The 17,361-nt window shown below is 55.5% G+C and overlaps 2 protein-coding genes across 3 annotated transcripts; both read right to left on the bottom strand.

Annotated features, from left to right (window-relative positions):
* Nucleotides 1-1,768: 1,768 nt before the first annotated feature.
* IRF2BP1 (interferon regulatory factor 2 binding protein 1) lies at nt 1,769-4,329 on the bottom strand. The gene has a single exon (XM_006208539.3). The coding sequence runs from the start codon at nt 3,929-3,931 to the stop codon at nt 2,177-2,179; it is 1,755 nt and encodes a 584-aa protein (XP_006208601.1). The 5' UTR covers nt 3,932-4,329; the 3' UTR covers nt 1,769-2,176.
* A 2,494-nt stretch (nt 4,330-6,823) lies between these two features.
* On the bottom strand, nt 6,824-14,559 carry MYPOP (Myb related transcription factor, partner of profilin). Of its 2 annotated transcripts, none has more exons than XM_072968760.1 (3): nt 14,542-14,559; nt 13,081-13,631; nt 6,824-8,120 (listed from the first exon to the last, which is right to left on the bottom strand). In XM_072968760.1, exons 2-3 carry the CDS (start codon nt 13,577-13,579, stop codon nt 7,417-7,419), a joined length of 1,203 nt encoding a protein of 400 aa, XP_072824861.1. In that variant the 5' UTR covers nt 13,580-13,631; nt 14,542-14,559; the 3' UTR covers nt 6,824-7,416. The 2 variants fall into 2 exon arrangements, with proteins under 2 accessions (XP_072824861.1, XP_006208758.2); XM_006208696.4 differs by lacking the exon at nt 14,542-14,559 and adding an exon at nt 14,375-14,492.
* Nucleotides 14,560-17,361: the final 2,802 nt, after the last annotated feature.

The following is a 17,361-nucleotide window of genomic DNA, read 5'->3' as shown; positions in this document are numbered from 1 at the left end:
TCATCTCCGGGGGTCTCTCCATCTCTCCGTGTCTCTCTGGGTCTCTGTCTTCCCTCTTTCAGTGAGCTGGCCTCTCTTTACATCTCCCTCCCCACCTCTGCTGTCTCCATCTGTCCTTGGGTCTCTCTCCACGTCTCTCTCTCCTTCTATGAAGCCTCTTCACCTACTCACAGATCCCCAAATCAGTCCTGAACCCCTCCACTCTGGCCCCACCCTGGCACTGGATCAAGAGGGGGGGCTGATTCAGCCCCCCACACCCACACAGTTCAGTCCGTCTGCTCTGTTAATAGTTAACCCAACCTCTATCTAGAATACACACCAGCCAGGCTGGGGGTGACTCCCCTGCCCCCCACCCACCCACCAGCTGTTCTTAAAGGACCAGGTGTCCTCCGCAGCTATTTAGCCCCAACTGGGGCACAGGGCCCTGGTGTCTGGAGGCTTCCAGCTCTGAAGATGGGGGAAGGGAAGCTACCCAGTACTTGGCCTGCAGAGCTGGGTCAGGGGAGGCCACAAGACTGCCCAGGAGGGGTGCCCAGGCATGGAGCTCCATCCAGTGTCTCCCATGCTCCGGGCTTATCGCCTGGTGTATTTAATCAAGGGTGGTTTTCCCAGCCCTGCCCAGAGCCCAGGCTGGCAGTGCCAGGGGTGACAGAACACCTGAGACCTGATGGCTTGGGGAGGGGATGGGACCCCTCAGTCCAAGAAATGAAGGTCCTCCAGATGTGGAGCACAAAGCCCCAGGGTCCCTAATATTTGGGAGTCAGGACATGAGGGTCTGCAGGATGTGTGGGTGGGACACCTGGGTAACCAGGAGAATGGTTCAGGACGTTAAGGTCTTCTAGATTTAGGTGATGTAACACCTGGGTTCCCAAGACCTGGGGCAACCTAGGGTCTCAGAGCCGTGTGACAGGGTTGTGCGGTGGCAGGACACACGGTCATTCCCCACCCCTCTGTCCATCCGCTGGCCTTTGCGCCCAGAGTTCCCCCTTCCCGGAATCTCCACTTCAGGGTCGTGGGGAAGGCCGCCCGGGTGGGGGCTGGGCTCTGGGGGCCGCCCCCTCCCCTTAACCCCTGCCATGCCGCAGCCCGCTCAGGCCCCGCCCCGTGACGCCAGCGAGCAGGAAGTCCTGGTTAATGATCAGCCCACCGGGACAGGTGCGGGACAAGGCCGCGCACATCAGAGGCGGCCGCGGGGGGAGTGCCTTTTACCCTGCCAGTCACAGTGTGTGTCCTAGGCCGGCCGCCGTTGAGGCTGGTCTCCAGAGCTGGGCGCGCAGTTCAGCGCCACCGCCAGAGGCGAGAAGCAGGTACCTGGTTTCCAGGGACCCTGTTGGTTACTTCCTGAGGTAAATTTCTTCTTTCCTCGGGCAGTCCCTTCAGCAATCTAGCCTATTTCTCTCCCTGCCCAGAACTCACTGCCCATCCCTTCTGGGAAGCCTCCTGATGTCTCTTTCCCCTCCCCTGGTGGGCACTGAGTCTCCCACATTCTGGGTAGATACAGCGGATGGGCCGGAAGGGAAATCTAATTCCCGAGCTTGGCTGTGGCTCCCATGCAAGAGCCATCCCCTCTCTGAGTCTCAGTTCTGTCACCTGGAAAACGGGCTGACGGCCTGAACGCCTGACCAGTGGCCAGCAGTTGTAGACAGCCAGCGGGCCCACCTGAGCGAAGGGCGCCACCTGGCGGCTACGATGCAACGTCCTCTCCCTCGCAGGATCAGTTCAGTCCCAAAGGGGGCGCAGCATCTCACACAACTAAGGGACCAAGAAGGAAAAACCCATCTTTCGGTTTATTGAAGGAGGAAAAGAGGGTAAGAGGAGGGAGGCAATAAAATGCTTTTGCTTCGTTTATAAAGAGCGAGATTTCAGGAGGCCCCTTCTCAAGGAGGAGGGGGGCACCTCTCCCCCAACTACAAGCAGCAGCAAAGCCAAGCCAAGGAGGGGAGAGGGAAACTGGAGGGGTCAAGGGACCCCAAACACCCCCTCAGACAGAAGCCCCCACAAGCTTTCTCCCCCCACCCTCAATGCATCTACCCCAGGGGACCCATCTGGGATAAGGAAGTGGGTATGTACACAGGTAGGGGAGGCACTGGGCTGGGTGGGGGAGGGAATAATTTATCCGCAGCAGCGGTGGGTGGCAAGGGGGATGGGTGGGCAGTAGACTGGTGGCAGTGGTGGCCTAGGGGTCCCGTTCTTTCTTAACCTTGATGTCTCCAGCAAGGATGGTGGCGATCTCACCCTGCATGAAGGCCCAGGGGACAGAGGAGCCCACTAGCGGGCACTTGTCGCCACTAGGGCAGTACACCTCCCCAGCAGGACCCTGTGCCTTGATGAACTCCCGTGAGCAGGGAAAGCAAAACTTGTGTCCGGGCACTGAGGGGCACTGGACGAAGTGGGTGTCTTCCAGCCGCTCTCGGCATAGGGTACAGCACAAGGGGGCCCCAGGGGTCGCCCCGGTGCTGCTACCACCCCCGCTAACCGCTTCCGCCCCTGCTGTGGGGCTAACTTCTGCCTCACCGTTGCGGGCCACTAGACGATGCTGGGCTGGAGGCTGGGCCGTGGAGGAGGCTGCGGGACTGGCACCCCCTGCACGCACAGGGCCCCCACCCCCGCCAGGGTCCTTGGGGGAGTGGCCCAGGGCCTCGGCCACGTTCTTCAGGGCGGCGATAGGTGAGGGCACACCCGGAGTATCAGTGGAGTACGGGCCACCAGGTGCCACCCAGTGCCGCTGCTGCTGCTCCTCGGTGGTCATCTTCCCAGCCGCCTCGCCCTCGGGCTCAGGAGACGCCTTGCGACGGCGTGGTGTGGGCGCCAGGTTCCGGGATGGGGCTCGTGGAGGTGGGCCACATAGAGCTGCAGGGGCTGGCTCTGGGTACTGCTGGGGCAGGGCCTCGGCGGGAGCTGGTTCTCGGAAGCTGCGGACACCATCGGTTAGCAGCTCCCCCAACTGGCGCCATTCCCCCGAGCCGTGCCGGCGTTCATATTCGAGGTACTTGAAGCCTGATGAGGCCAGTGCCTTGCCCGGCTCCCGCAGAGCATCATGAAACATCTGACGAGCCACGGCCAGGACTCCTGCATACACGTTGCCAGAACCACAGGGGTATTCGGTGAAGAGCTTCAGCTCGAACTCATAGCCTGGCGGGCGGGCAGTAGCATCGAAGGCGAACACCCGCCCCACCAGCCCGTGATCCTTCTTGAAGCGGACATTGAAAGGGGCGCAGGCAGACAGCGCCAGCAGCTGTTCCCGCACAGCTTTGGGGCGCCCGTGCCATTCCTCTGCCCGGCCCCTCATGGCCTCGTTCAGTTCTGCCAGACAGTCCGCATTCCTCTGCTGCTTCTCCTTCTCGAAATCGGAGCCGAAGGCTGGACGGGCAGGACTCAAGCCGGGTGCCAGCGTCAGGCCTCGGCTTCCCAGGCCAGACACCGCAGCTGCCAGCAGCCCGGGGGGCATCAAGCCAGGCATGGAGCCAAGGAGGGCCCTTCGCGCCCCCTCCGCCACAGCCTCCTCGCGGCCCAGCCCATTAGCCAGGCGAGACCCCAGAGTGTACTCCAGGGCGGGAGAGGGCAAGGGGAGGCGGCCCGACGATGTGGCCCTGTCATAGCGGTCCTGGCCCGAGACAGCGCCGCCTGTCCCCGACGGCTGGGGCTGGGCCTGTGGAGGCGGCAACTGAGGCCCCTGTGCGGTGGCGGCAGCGAGGTCCTTAGTGGCCGGGTGTTTGAGAGCCGGGGGCCCGGGTGAGCGGCCCTCGGGGAGCACGTGGCTGCGCTTGAGCTGGCGGGCGGCATCGATGAGCAGCTCGATGCGATCTGCGCCCTCGAAGTTCACGCAGCCACGGCACACGGCCTCACTGAAGTCCCACACCATGGCCCACGGCATCTTAGGCAGGTCGCACAGGTAGCACCACTGGCGGCGAGACGCCTGCACCGACGCCATAGCCCCCGAGCGCGCGCCTCCGGGCCCCCGCGTTCCAACCGCCGCAGACGTTCGATTCTAGCCGCCGACGTTCGATTCGTGTCCCCAGGACCGCGCGAGCCACGGTCGGGCCTCAGGCTCGGCCTCCCCGCGGATCCAGGCCCGGCCCCCCTTCCCCGCCCCCTGGGCCCTAAGCCGTTTTCCTCACTCCCGCCTCCTTGAAAAGGCAGGCAGAGGCACGTCGGCGCCTCCGCCCGGTCAGGGTTCCAGGCCGCGGCGCACAGCTCGGGCCCCGCGATGGGCCGCGGGCGCCGCCGCCGCCTCGGGCTCCCGCCGCTCCCGCCACCGCCGCAGCAACGGCCGCCGCCGCCGCCGCCGCCGCCGCCGCCTCCACCTCCTTCTGCCCCAGAGGCCGCTTCGCAGGGAAAGTTACATAACGCGCCTGCAAAGCCTTCTGGGAAACGTAGTCCCGCCGGGGCCGGTTCTTAAAGGGGACTGCAGGCGTCAGAGGAAGGTGGGAGCTCGCCGCCTCTCCACTGCGCAACCTTTTCTACCACTCCTAGCCGCAGGGCAGGAAGTTTGGCTGGCTCCTAGCAGCTCGAGCACAAGGGGCGAGGGTGGGGATGTGACACAAATGGTGAGAGCCACCACGGATTTCGAACTTGTAGCGGGTGGACAGGCTTCCGGGCATCCAGTTTCTGCTCCGACTTGCTGTGTAGCTTAAGCAAAAGTCTTGCCCTCTCTGAGGCTCACTTCCTCTACCTTCAAAGGTGGGCCAATGACTGGTCACAAAGGCAGCAACGGAGGGGCCTTGATTGGACGATTTCAGAGTAAGGGGACGGGAAGCTGACAACTAAGTTTTGGGGAGAGCTGTCCACTTGGCATTTCGTCTTGCCCAGGATCTTGGATATCAGCCTCTGACTGAGGCGGGCAACAGCCGGACAAAGGAGAAGACTGACGGTCTCTGCCTCAGTTGCCTTATCTGCCAAAGGGAGTGGTCGAGCGCCCCTAGGTCTGTTCCAGTTCTGCCGTGCGCTCTGGTCTTTAAAGGGTTACACTGTCGGTTTCTGCCCCCACCACCAAACTTCACTACAATTCCCAAAATGCTCTGCGGGGCGAACAAACTGACGCACTTCCGCTGTCTGGGAGGTTGGGGGGGGCCTTCCCGGTTCCCGCTGTCTGTTCTTACCCCCCCACCACCTTAATTTCAGGGGGATCTTTCTGTATTTTCCAAGCATCGAGTTGAGCGTATCGTCACCCTCTACGGCTCACTAATTTGGGGGAAGGGAAGGAGGACAGAGATGGCAAGAGTTGGGGGGACATAGTTTCTGGGGAGACCCGGAGCCAGACCGCCTTTCTCCAGTCTTGAGTGTTTGCTACCTGATAGGCCCAAGCAGGCTTTGGGGACCCCCATGGTTTTGTTTTTTGTTTTTTCCTTCCTGGCGACGAGAACAGCCAGCGCGCGGGGCAGGTTTGGGGAGGGGTCATGTGGAGAAAAGGTAATTCCAACCCACATCAGCTTCTTCCTTTCTCTAGGCCTGGGCCCATAGTAAGCATTCAAAAATATTTGAATGACTTGCCAGAGTTACATCTATTAGTGCTTTTCAAACTAATTGGGGGTTGCCTGCCTCCACTCTCCCTCATCCCACTGCAACCATAGCAGGTCTGATTTTGTTACCCAGTCTTCAGTCTCAATTTTACCACCTATATTATTTTAACATTTTTCTTAAAGTCGACTCCCGTGGGGAAAAAAAGACTATTTACTTTTGCCTCATCCTCAGCAGTAGTATGTGCATAGTCATGGGTTTTTATGTACTAGGTACACATTTTTTAAAAAAATAAGTTAAAACTACACACATATAGAACCATTAAAAAGGCCATCCATGTATTACCTAAAATTGGCTTTTAGCCATTCTTTAGTAAACACGAGTAGGAGTCAGAAGTTCTAGCCAGAGGCTGGCTTCAGGTGGACTGGACTGGCCCCTGACAAATATAGGGTAAGTCCTTAAACTTCTCAGGAAAAAGCGGAGACCCTCTAGAATCTGCTTTTCATTGCCTACCTTTAGGTTAAAATGCAAACATGCATATAAATGCTTAGCATAGGGCCTGGCCCATAAGAGGAGCACCATAAACGAAAGCTGTTTTTAAGCTCCCATTACTTGGAAGATTCAACCTCTCTGTGTTGGGCCAGGCTGAGGATGCAGCAGTGATGAAGGTGGGTTCAGGTCTTGCCCTGACAAGGCTCATCCTGGTAACAGAGGCAGACATTTAGTTTAAATTTACTCAAAGGATTATTTAACTGCATTTCTTTTATAACTGCTGGGGGAAACGGGGTGTCCAGAAGGCCATTCCTTGAGAAGGTGACCTGAAGGATGAGTAGAATGTGGTTGTAGGAAGTAAAGACTCCTAAGTCTTTGTGCCCGTACTATAGATGAGGACAGCAGAGGCCCAGATTACATAGCTGGCCAGGGAAGTACCAGAGGTTGAGCCAGATCTGAGTCGAGGGTAGTGGTTATTATCTACTTTGCTACCAGGCTCTGCTGCAAGTTTGGGAGTTAAAAAAAAAAGAACCAGCTCCTGCCTTCGTGAAACTATGGGGAATGTAGGCCTTAAGCAGATAAATGCATGTGGTCATTGAGGGACCACAGGATGCTGAGAGAGAATCTAAGCAGACCCATCCTAGCCCAGGGAAGAGAATCCAGGATGTTCTCCTGGAGATGACATTTAGGCTAGTATCTGAAGGATGAAAAAGTAGGAATAAGATTTGAACACAGGACTTGATGGTTTAAAAAAAAAAAAGGCTGGAAAACTACCAGCCTCCAACTTCAAGGGGGTGTCACCTGCCCATGGAGGAGGGTGGGGCAGGTGTAGATGTTGGAACTCCAGGCCTGTCTCAGACAGAGCTCCAAGTAATTGTATTAAAAATAAGTTTATTGATATCTTGTCACCACTGGAGAGAATGGAGGAGGTTGAGCTCTGGAGGTCAGAGACTGCAATGGGAGGCAGAAGGTTCAACCTATACCTCCCCAGCAAGACTCCACCCCCCTCTTCCTAGGGTACAGACTGCAGTATCCTCTTCATCCATATTCTGATTTGTCTTGCAACCCCCACCCCCTCCAAAGTCTGGGTTGGGGAGGTGGGTCAATTCTCTTCAAGTCAAGGCCAGGAGTTAGGGGAGGGGGGATGTGCAGATCCAAGAGGCTCCCTCCGCAACCCACAAAGGGCAATAATAAATAACATAAGATCGATGGCTTAGAAGTCAGGGTTAAAGGAAGCAGCCAGGCAGACAGCGCCGTATTGGAGAAAGGGCTGGGGGGCTCATCAAGGAAGTCCCCCCAGAATCAGGCACTAACTAGTACAGGGAGTGGGCTCTCTTGTGCCCCTGCAGCAGGGAGCCAGGGTGCAGCTGGAATGGAGAAGGTGCATTGCCCTCCTCCACAGGGCTAAGCTGGGGGAGGAGGTGCAGGCAGAAGGTGTGCAGACAAGCTTCAGCCCAAGAGCTGATTTCATGGAGATTTCCATCGCCCCCGCCTCTTCCGTGTAGGGAAGCTTTTCCTCCTCTTGTGTGGGGGGGAATCATGGGGAGGGAGGGGGGCTGGGGGCGGCCGGGGGGCCCCCTCCTCACTCCTAGGAGCAATGATCACCCCCCTGGCTGCCACCATGGCCCCATCCACGACAGCAGCCACCATGGACACTGGTTCTGGGGTGACCTCCACCTTGGGGGAGGGTGGGGGCAGGACAGGCCTAGGGAGTGGAGGCGGGGGTGGGGGTTGGGGCAGAGGTGGGGGCAGCGGGTCAGCTGGGGTTCCTGGCAATAGGGGCAGCAGAGCGCTGAGGGCCTCGCTCAATTTGGCCAGTCCCTGCCGGAGGGTGCCGGCCAGCTCCCGGATGGCATTGGCAGTCTCCTGCTGGGCCCGTAGGAAGTCCAGGGAGGGGTCTGGGGCCGAAGGCGGAGGCAGTGGAGGGGGTGGGGGGCTGGGGGGCGAGGGTGCCACTTGGACCTGCTGCGGTGGCTGGGCTGGTGGTGGTGGTGGAGGGGCTGGGGGTGGTGGAGACAAGGCCAGGCGGGGCAGCTGAACGGTCTGCGGGGCTGGCGGGGGCGAGGACTCACGCTCCTTGGGTGGCTGGCAGCCCCCTTCCTGGGGATTGCAGGAGGGCCGGGCCCAAGGCTCTGGGCTGCTGGAGCCCCCCTTGCTGTGGGCTGGTGTATCTGTGGAGAGAGAGATGAAGGTAAGATGTAGGTGACCCCTAATGAACATTGTCTTGATTTCCTCTTTCCACCTCCCACCCACCCTGACCCACCTCAAAGCCATACTTTTAAAACCTAAGTCAGATCATGCCTTGGAGCAAAAGCCCCATGACCCCAGGGAGAGAAAGTATATTCAAGGATAACCTGGTGGCAGATGGATGCCAGCCTTAATGGAAACAGGGTCCTGGAGGTTCCCTGCTGAGCCAGGCAGCTCTTCTCACATTCAGAAAAAGAGCCAACATTCTAGAAGGCTCTGAATCATCTGGACAACCCCGCCCCCCACCTCCCAACACACACACACACCTCTCAGATTGCACTGCTGGATCCTGGGGAAGCCCCAGGGTGGGAGGGTCTGGGAGAGAGGTGGGGTGGCTGGAGCAGTAAGGGGTACTTCTGAAGGCTGGGAGTAGGGGGCTCTTCCCAAGCAGGATGACAGGGTATCAGTCTCAGCTCTGGTCTGTACCAGTTCAACCCCCAACCTGGGGGGCTTCCTTCACCTCCTCTCACCTGGGATCTTGTTCACGCTCATGGACTTTTAAGAGTCTGTGTGCAGAGGCTCCCAGATTTCCGGTCCCAGCCTGAACCTCTCCCCGCCCTGTGTACTTGGCATATCCTCTCCAATAATTATCCAATAATGGCTCAAACTCACTTGCCTAGAGCTGAGCTCCTGATCTTCCCCGAACCTGCTCCTCCCTCAGTCACTCCTATCTCAGATGACAGCAGCTCCATCCTTTGAGCTGCTGGGGATAAAAACTGTCACTCTTTTTCTCTCCCAAGACACCATCCATGTCCAAATGCCATTGGCTCTGCCTTCAAACTAATCCAACATCTATCCACCTCCACGGCCCCCACCCTGGTCTAACCACTACCATCTCCCACCTGGACTATTCACTGGGCTCCCAGCCTCCACCCCCGCCCCTGACAGTCTGTTCTCCACCGGTAGCTTCAGAGGTTCAACGAAAATACACATCAGTTATGCTACAGGAAACAAACTACTTACAAAGGACCACATATCATATGATCCACTTATCTGAAATGTCCAAAATAGGCAAATCTATAGAGGCAGAAAGTAGATTAGTGGTTGCCAATGTCTAGGCAAAGATTAGGGGACAAGGTCGGGGTTGATGGCTAAGAGGTACAGTGTTTCTTTCTGGAGTGATGAAAATGTCCTAAGAGTGATGGTTGTGCAACTCTACGAATGTACTAAAAGCTACTGAATTGTACACGTTAAATGGATGGGTTGTATGGATGAGAATTCTATCTCAATACAAGTATTAAAAAAATACAAGCCTGATGTCTTTTCTCTGCTCAAAATCTTCCCGTGGCTGTCATCTCACTCAGAGTAAAAGCAAAGTTCTCAAGGCTCCCACAATCTGCCTCCATTGCCTCCCTCACGTCATCTCCCACCCCTCCTCTCTCTCTCTTTCTCTCTCTTCCTCTCTCTTCATTTGGCTCCAGCCACTTTGGCCACCTTACTGGTCCTCATACACTTTCGGCCGGCTCCTGCCCCAGGGCCTTTGTACTTGCACCTCCCTTGGCCTGTATAGGTCTTTCCCCAGACACCTGCCTGGGTCCCTCCCTCACCTCCTCAGGCCTCTGCTCAAACACAGCCTCCTTGAGAAGGCCTTCCTTGACCCTCTGTCTAAAGTCACTCCCATCCCTGTCCTTTCCTCTCTCCTAACCCTACCTGATTTCTTTCATAGCTCTTATCTCCACCTGGCATGGGATCGCTCTGTGTTTGTTGTCTGTCTCCTCCTCCTTATGTCAGCTCCATCAGGCAGGGCTTTGTTTTGTTCACTGCTGTTTACCCAGCGCCTAGAACAATGTCCAGCACAAAATTTTGTCTTTAATGAAACAAGAACTGTGGCTTCCAGGGAGTCAGTACTGATGGGCACCAGGCCCCAGGTCCTGGCGGCAGCCCTCCCACAGCTCCCCAGCACCCATGGGGGACAGTCCAGCCTCTCTCTAGGGCTCCAGAGCCTCAGCTCTTGCCCCTTTCTATCCCTCTTCCTTGCCTCTGGGCCATGGTAAGTGCTGTTCTCTCCACCACAATCGCCACCCCCGCCAGCCCTGAATGCCGGGGCTCTAGCCTCCTTGAGCCACCCAACCTGGAGAAGTGGGAGAGGCTGGGAGAGAGATGACGCTTTCCTGGCTGGCCCTCGGCAAAGCGGCTAAGCTCTTCTCCTGTGTTTGTTCAGCCAGCCCCTGGGGTAGGTGCTGTCGTTACTACCCCATTTTATAGATGAGGTGACTTGAGGCCCAGAGAGGTGTCACAGAACCAGTGAATAGGAAAAGAGGGATTTGAGCCCAGTCAGGCTCCTGAGCTTATGGGTTTAACCCCTCCTCGGGCACGGTGGCGAGTCTCCTTCAAAAAGGGCATTAGAATTGCAGCCACTTGGCAATATGGCTTTTCTAGTCTACTGAGTAAAAATATCAGAGAAGCGCAGCCTTCATGCCCACCAGGCTCACAGGGATCATGGAAGGACTGCTGTGAGAGTTAAAATCATAGTTATTTGTTGGACATTATGCTGTACACCAGAAATGGATACACTGTAACTTACTATACTTTGGTTAAAAAAACTGTGACCTTTGGACCTCAGTTTCCCCACCTGTAAATGGGTGTGTATGAGCATAGGGCAAAGTAACCCTGTAACTGAACATCTCCCTGAGGGCTATTACAGGCACTGATTGAATCACCATGGACACAGGGTGCCAGTGCCTGGCACACAGTAAGGTTTCAGTGTTGCTACTGTTATTTTTCTTTCATTCAAATATTAGGCCACAAGATACACGGTCCTTATTTCTTCTTCCAGTGTCAACAAAGATGCCTCAGGCTGCCCCAGGCTCTGTTCCTGTCCTTCAGTCAGAGCAGTTCCTCTTTAAAGAGTTTTACACAGTGGGTAATCTCTGTGTGAGAGTCTAATCAAGGATGCTTTAAGCACATTCCTGCCTCAGGGCCTTTGCACCTGCTGTTTCCTCCAGCTGGAGTCTTCTTCCCTCAGATATTATCCACTTGGCTCAATCTCTTTCTTCAGGTCTCTACTCAAATTTCACCTCCTCAAGAGAATCGCTCCCTGACTACCCTGTCTGTAGAGAGCCCTCTTTCATCACTCACTATCCTCTAAACATGCTTTATTTTACTTCTTTTAGTTCTAATCACCTCCTTGTATAATCTGTTTTGGGGGGTACTTGTTTGTGGTCTGTCTCCCTGACTAAAATGTCAGCTTCATATGGGAAGGAAAACTGTCTTTTCCTCCATAGTATTCCCAGCACCTACCATGATGCCTGCCTCAGAACAGGTGCTCAGTACTTGTGGAATGAATGAATGAATAAGGGGGTTGCATAGCTTTTGAAGTAATAAGTTTGCCATCTCTGCTCTGGTTCAATGGGGCCATTTCACAGATAGAAACACTGATATTTGGCTCATATTGAGAATAAGGGTCCCGAGTGATTGTGTCTTTCTCCTGCTTAAGACACTTCCATGCCTCCCACCTATCCTCAAGATAAAATCCAAAGCCCTGACCTTTATTTACAAACCACGTGTGATCTAATTCTTGCATGCCCATAAACCCTCAGTCAATATTAATTGTTGTTATTATTTATATATATATAGTATATATCAAGCCATCTAGCCCAGTGGCTAAGTGCATGGACTGTGAGTTGGACAAAACACATATTAGAATCCCAACCCTACTACTTACTTGCTGTGTGAACTTGGGTGGGTTAATGAACTTCTCTAAATTACATGATCCTGAGCTGCCTTATTTGATCATGTGCTCCCTTTCTCTAAAACCTTCAGGGGCTCCCCACAGTACTCAGGATACAACTGAACTCTTTAACCTCAGTGTAAAGGCCCTGCATGGTTGGGTCTTTGCTGACTTCTCTGACCTTATCTCAAACCTTTTCCTTCTTCAGTTTTTCCACTCTCCCTTCCTCCCCTCCCTCAACTAGGAAACATCTCTCAGTTTCCTAAACTGGCCAAGCTTTCCTGCCTCCAAGCCACTGGACATGCTGTTCCTTCTATCAGGAACACTTTCCCAGCTCTTCTTCAGCCTTCCTCTTTGTGTCACAGCTCTGATGCCTCCTCCTCCAGGAAGCCCTCCTTGACTTCCCAGGCTGGGTTAGGTGCCCACTCGGGACTCCCACAGCCCAGCCCCGCCTGCTCTGAGCCACCACTGTCTACCCATGGGTCTGTCTCCCCTACTGGACTGTGAGCCTCAGATGGCTCTGTCCCCAACACTGCCCAGCACAGGACAGGTGCCTGGGGAATAGCTGCAAAAGAAATAATCCAGAGTCAGGGCTAAGCGGGAGGTTTTGTACTCCACTCTCCACAGTTCTTTTACTCAGGGAATGACCTTGGGAAAATGACCAAACCTCCCTGACTCTGATTTATAAAGTAGTGAAAGAGTTCCTACTTCACAGCATTGGTAATTACATCAAGAGCTAAAAAGGAGGCAATGTACTAAGCAATTTACACGTTAACTCATTTAATCTTCCCAGCAGCCCTTTGAGATGGACACTATTTTTTATACCTGGTTTACAGATGCAAAACCTGATGGGCAGTAACTTACCCCAAATGACACAGCCGAGTGGCAAAGTTGTAGCTGGAGCCCCGGCTACCGCCAGAGTCACTCCCTACACTACAGTTGAATGAAATCCTGGGTGTGCTGATGATCCCAGGTGTGGACTCTGGAGTCAGGCCTCCTAGATCCAGGTTGTAGTCCTGATTCTGACAGTTACTAGCTGTGGACCTGAAGCAAGTCATTTCACTTTTCTGAGCCTCAGTATCAGCAGGTGCAAAATGGCACCCCTTTCACAGGGTTGTAGTTAGGATCTCATGAACCATTTAAAGGGCTTGGAACAGCGCCGGGCACGAAGTAAAATTTCTTTGCGTTTGTAAGGTGATGCTGAAACAACTCACCTGCCCGTCGGTCCTCCCTGCGGTCCTCAGACAACACATAGCGTTGGGCGCAGGCGCTTGGGGCCGGCGGCTGCGAGGAGGCGGCCGCTGGGGGCTGCTCGGCCCCTGCACCAGCTCCTGGGCCCGCCACACCCGGTCCCAGGATGGCAAAAATGGTCTCCTCCTCCGCGGAGAAGGCGTCCTCGGCGGCAGGCCCGGCGCCCTGCGTGGAGTGCGGCACACGGGCCAGCTTTTCCTTGGTGCGGCGCTTGAAGTCGTTCCAGCGCTTCTGCACCTCCTGGCCAGTGCGCTTCCAGCTGGTAATGCCGTTGATCTTAGCGGCGATGCCGTCCCACACACGCCGCCGCTCGGCCACGCTCACCCGACGGCTCTGAGCGCCGTAGAGCTGAGGGTAGTGGGCGCGCACCTCACGGATGAGGATCTGGTTCTCTTCGAAGGAGAAGCGCGGCTTGCGCAGCCGGGTAGTCTCTTCCGCTTCGCCCGCCGCCGCCGAGGCCATGGCGCCCCCCGACGCCGCAGTCCGGCTGCCTGGCGCATGGGGGGCGCCGGCGCTGCGGGCACAGGGCGCACGGCGCTGACAGGGGTTCAGCGTCTCCGCGCTGCCTGCCCCACCCTGGCCGCCCCGACACTGGCTCCTATGTCCCTGGGGACTAGGTTGGGGGTGGAGGGCGGACGGGGGCGACGGGCCGCGGGGGGCCGTCAGAGTGCCTAATAATAGATGACACCAGCTGAGCGCTCATCTAGTGCCTGGCGCAGCGCAAAGTGCCAGGCCACGGAGTTGATGCAAATTGGGGGAGGGTCTGAAGGAGTGGAGGGAAATAAGGAAAAGCGGAAGAAGAGGGGGTGTCTGCAGGAGTTAGAGGAGAATGGGGGCATAGGAGAATGGGAAATGTAAGGAGAATGAGGATGTCTCGCGGGTCGAAGAAGCACGGGGGTGATGGGGATAAGGAGATGCTGAAGAGGAGATGCAGCAAGAAGCTGGGATCTGGAGCAGAGGAGCACTCTGGGGGTTCCGGGGCAATGGGACGTCTGTAAGACCAATGAGGGAAGGGGTCCTCAGAGGGGAGGTCCAGAAATAATGGTGAGTTGGGGGCTCCTAGGTCAGTGGACAAGCTGGACTATTAAATACTAGGGATTAAGGTCTGCGGGGATTGTGGGGGCTCTGGGGATTGCCACGAATTAAGGGGAGCTTTGAAGGTAATGGGAGTCCGAAATTAGGAGGGGACTACGGGAGACTCCAGGAAGAGTGAGGGTCGCGGAGGTTGGGGACCGAGTCGGGCCGCGGGTCACTCACCGGCGCCGCCGCAGCCCCCGCCCGCCCGTCGGTCAAGGCTCGGGCTTCTGCGGCCTCTTCCCTCCCCTTGCCGGGATCTCTCCCTCCCTTCTGGGCCCCGCCCCCGGCCGCCCCGGGAGCTAAGGCGCAGGCGCACCTAGCGCCATTCGGTCCCCCAACGCCCTTACCGCTTGGCTCTCACTCCCCCTGCCATGGCGCAAGCGCAGAATTGCCCTCCACGGGCCCCCGTCAGCGGGCCGCAGTTGCGCAGGCGCAAGGTTAGCGCGGCGCTCTTTCCCTAGCCTCCTGGTGCTACAAAAGCGCATGAGCAAAGCTCTGTCGCACGCATGCGCACTCTTGGCTCCCCGCTAGCAGTGGTACCCGGACTCCGTCCCTGCGCAGGCGTAGCAATCTTTGGAGGATGAGGGAGGGACGATAGTGTTGAGAGTGAATGGCTTCCCATCCTTTCGTACAGTCTTCCAGCCTACCTCCAACATTGCCTGTGTCTCTCTGAGAGAAAGTGAAGGGAGACGATGCTGGAGGGAAGCTCTTCGTTTCCATGACGACTACGTGGGTGGGGTAGGGAGCGTAAGAAAACACGGTTGCAGCCTCTTATGCTCGCCCTTGCGCAGGCCTGCTCGGGATCCGCTAACCACCTATTACCTGTAGGGGTGGGACACCCGGAGATATTCCGCCCCAGGTGGGTGCGGTAACCATAGCAACCCATCTACCGTCTAACTCTGGGTGGGGGAAGGGAGAAACCCGTCTTAACACAAGTCACTGCTGGCACGCCGAGAGGGAGATCAGAGGGAGAATTTCTTGGCTGGTAAGGGGTGATCCTGGCATGACTCTAAGCAAATGCATGGAGGCAAGAACACGGGTTGGGTGAGCTGAAAGGCAGGATGATGGAGTTAAGTCTACCTGCAGAAATGTGATGTTTAGCATCCTGCTGGAGTCCTCAGGATCATTCAACAAACAGCGCTTCATTCATCTATTCAACAAATATTTATTGCACGCTTACACAATTCCAGGTGCAGTGAATACAAAAAGCAAAAATCTATACACTCATGGAGATCACTTTTTAGTTGGAGAGTCAGATAATTAGCAAAATAAATAAGATATATAAGTGAAAAGGCAGTAAGTACTATGGAACAAATAGAAGTAGGCAAAGGGGTTGGGAAGTGTTTGTGTGTGTCTGTAATTTTTAAATAAGGTGTTTAGGGGAGGCCTCCCTGAGAAGGTGACATTTGAGTACAGACATGAAGGAGGTGAGGGAGCAAGGGCAGCCAGAGGTAGGTCAGTGCCTGCTGTGGCAGGAGGCCAGTGGGCTGGAGCAGAGGGAGCCAGTGGCCAGCGGGCAGGGTAGGGTTAGGGGACAAATTTGCAGGGCCTGTGGGTCACTGTAAGGATTTTGGCCTTCACATGAGCTGACAGCCATGAACAGAGGAAGAACATGATCTGATTCTGTTGTTAATAGTAGAGGAAACTGACTTTAGGGAGTGAGGGTGACTTTAGGGAGTGGGGCTCCAGCAAGGAGTTGTCAACAGTGGTTCAGGTGAGAGGTGGTGGTGGCTCCAACTAGAGTGGTAGCTGCTGAGATGAGATGAAGTAGAACTGGGTGGAGGAAGTGAGAGAAAGAGAGGTGTTGAGGATGGCTTCAGTGTCTCTGGCCTGAGAAATGGAAGGAGGGAGCTGCCAGAAGCACAGACTGTTAGGGCTGCAAGAGGATCAGGAGTTCAAGTTTGCCCAAGTACAGACATCAAGGATATATGAATCTGAACTTCAGGAGAGAGGTTCAGTCTTGAGATACGAACTTAGGAGTCATGAGTGAATAAAAGACATGTAAGTCCCTAAGATTGGGAGTGGTTGGCAAGGGAGCAAGTGTAGATAGAAAAGAAGTCCATGACGCGAGGCTGGGCACTCTGATATAGAAGTCTGGGATCAGCCAAAGAGAGAGGAGGGGCAGTCAGTGAGTGAAAGGAAAAGCAGGGCCATCTGTTGCCCTGGAGGCCAAGTGAGAAGTGCAGGTCAAGGAGGAGGAAGGGTCCAGGATGCTAGAGAAAAGAGCAATTTTGGGGATGTGGTGGGGGCAGTGTCTTGATTGGGTGGGTTCAAGAGAGGGTTTAGAGAGAGCCAGTGTAGATGATCCTCTCTAGCACAGAAATGGGGTGGTGTCTGGAAGGAGGCACAGGATCTCGATAGGTTTATTTAAGATGGGAGATGTCACTGTATGTTTCTGTACCAATGGGGATGACCCAAGGGAGGGGAGATTGATAGTGCAGAGGAGAGAGAGGAGGCTTGCTGGAGCAATGTCCTTGAGTGGGCATGGTGGGTGGGACTCAGGGCATAAGAACAGGGTGGTCCAAGGGGCGTGGGTTGTTTAGCTGCAGTAAACGGGAAGGGGATATTGTACTTGGAGATAGGCAGATGGTGGAATATGGTGTCAGGAGCTTGGGAATGTCCTCTTCTGGTTCCTTCTGTTGTCTCAGTAGAGTAGGAAGCAGGGTCAAGGGTAAGAAGGGGGTGCTAGGTTAAGGAAGAGAGAGGAGAAAGCATGAAATCAGCCAGGGAAATGTAGACCTACAGAACCAATCACTTGAGGTAACTGGATGCAAAAGCAAAGAGTGACAAGTCCCTGTGATTGTATGTTTTCCTCTGTTCTTATTTTTCTGAGTGGATGCAGGTACAGAGTGGGTGGCAAGCCGACTTTCACCAGGGCTGGGATTAGATGAGGTCCCACCATGTGCCCCATGAAGGGTCAGGGTCCAGGAATCAGAGGCAGCCCATGCAGAGCCTTATGTACAACGTTAATAAGCTTGATTGTGATCCTATGGCCAGTGGGTTCTGAGCAAGGATAGACAGGGTGTGATATGTGCTTTAGAAAGAACCCCCAGCTGTTGTCGTTGTGTGGAGGGTGGGTGGGAGTGGGCAATGCTGTTAGCCAGAGTCACGGGAGAAGTCTGGGGCAGGGGCAAGGAGGGGGTGGTTGAGACTGGACCAGGGCAGGG

This window comes from Vicugna pacos, chromosome 9, assembly GCF_048564905.1.
Source record: "Vicugna pacos chromosome 9, VicPac4, whole genome shotgun sequence".
NCBI lineage: Eukaryota > Metazoa > Chordata > Mammalia > Artiodactyla > Camelidae > Vicugna > Vicugna pacos.
This window is presented reverse-complemented; position numbering and strand designations above follow the sequence as displayed.

Coding starts and splice junctions, on each gene's coding strand:
- MYPOP (XM_072968760.1), bottom strand. CDS start 13,579: ATGGCCTCGGCGGCGGCGGGCGAAGCGGAAGAGACTACCCGGCTGCGC. Junction 8,121..13,080: donor CAGGGAGGACCGACGGGCAG/GTGAGTTGTTTC, acceptor CTCTCTCCACAG/ATACACCAGCCCACAGCAAG.
- IRF2BP1 (XM_006208539.3), bottom strand. CDS start 3,931: ATGGCGTCGGTGCAGGCGTCTCGCCGCCAGTGGTGCTACCTGTGCGAC.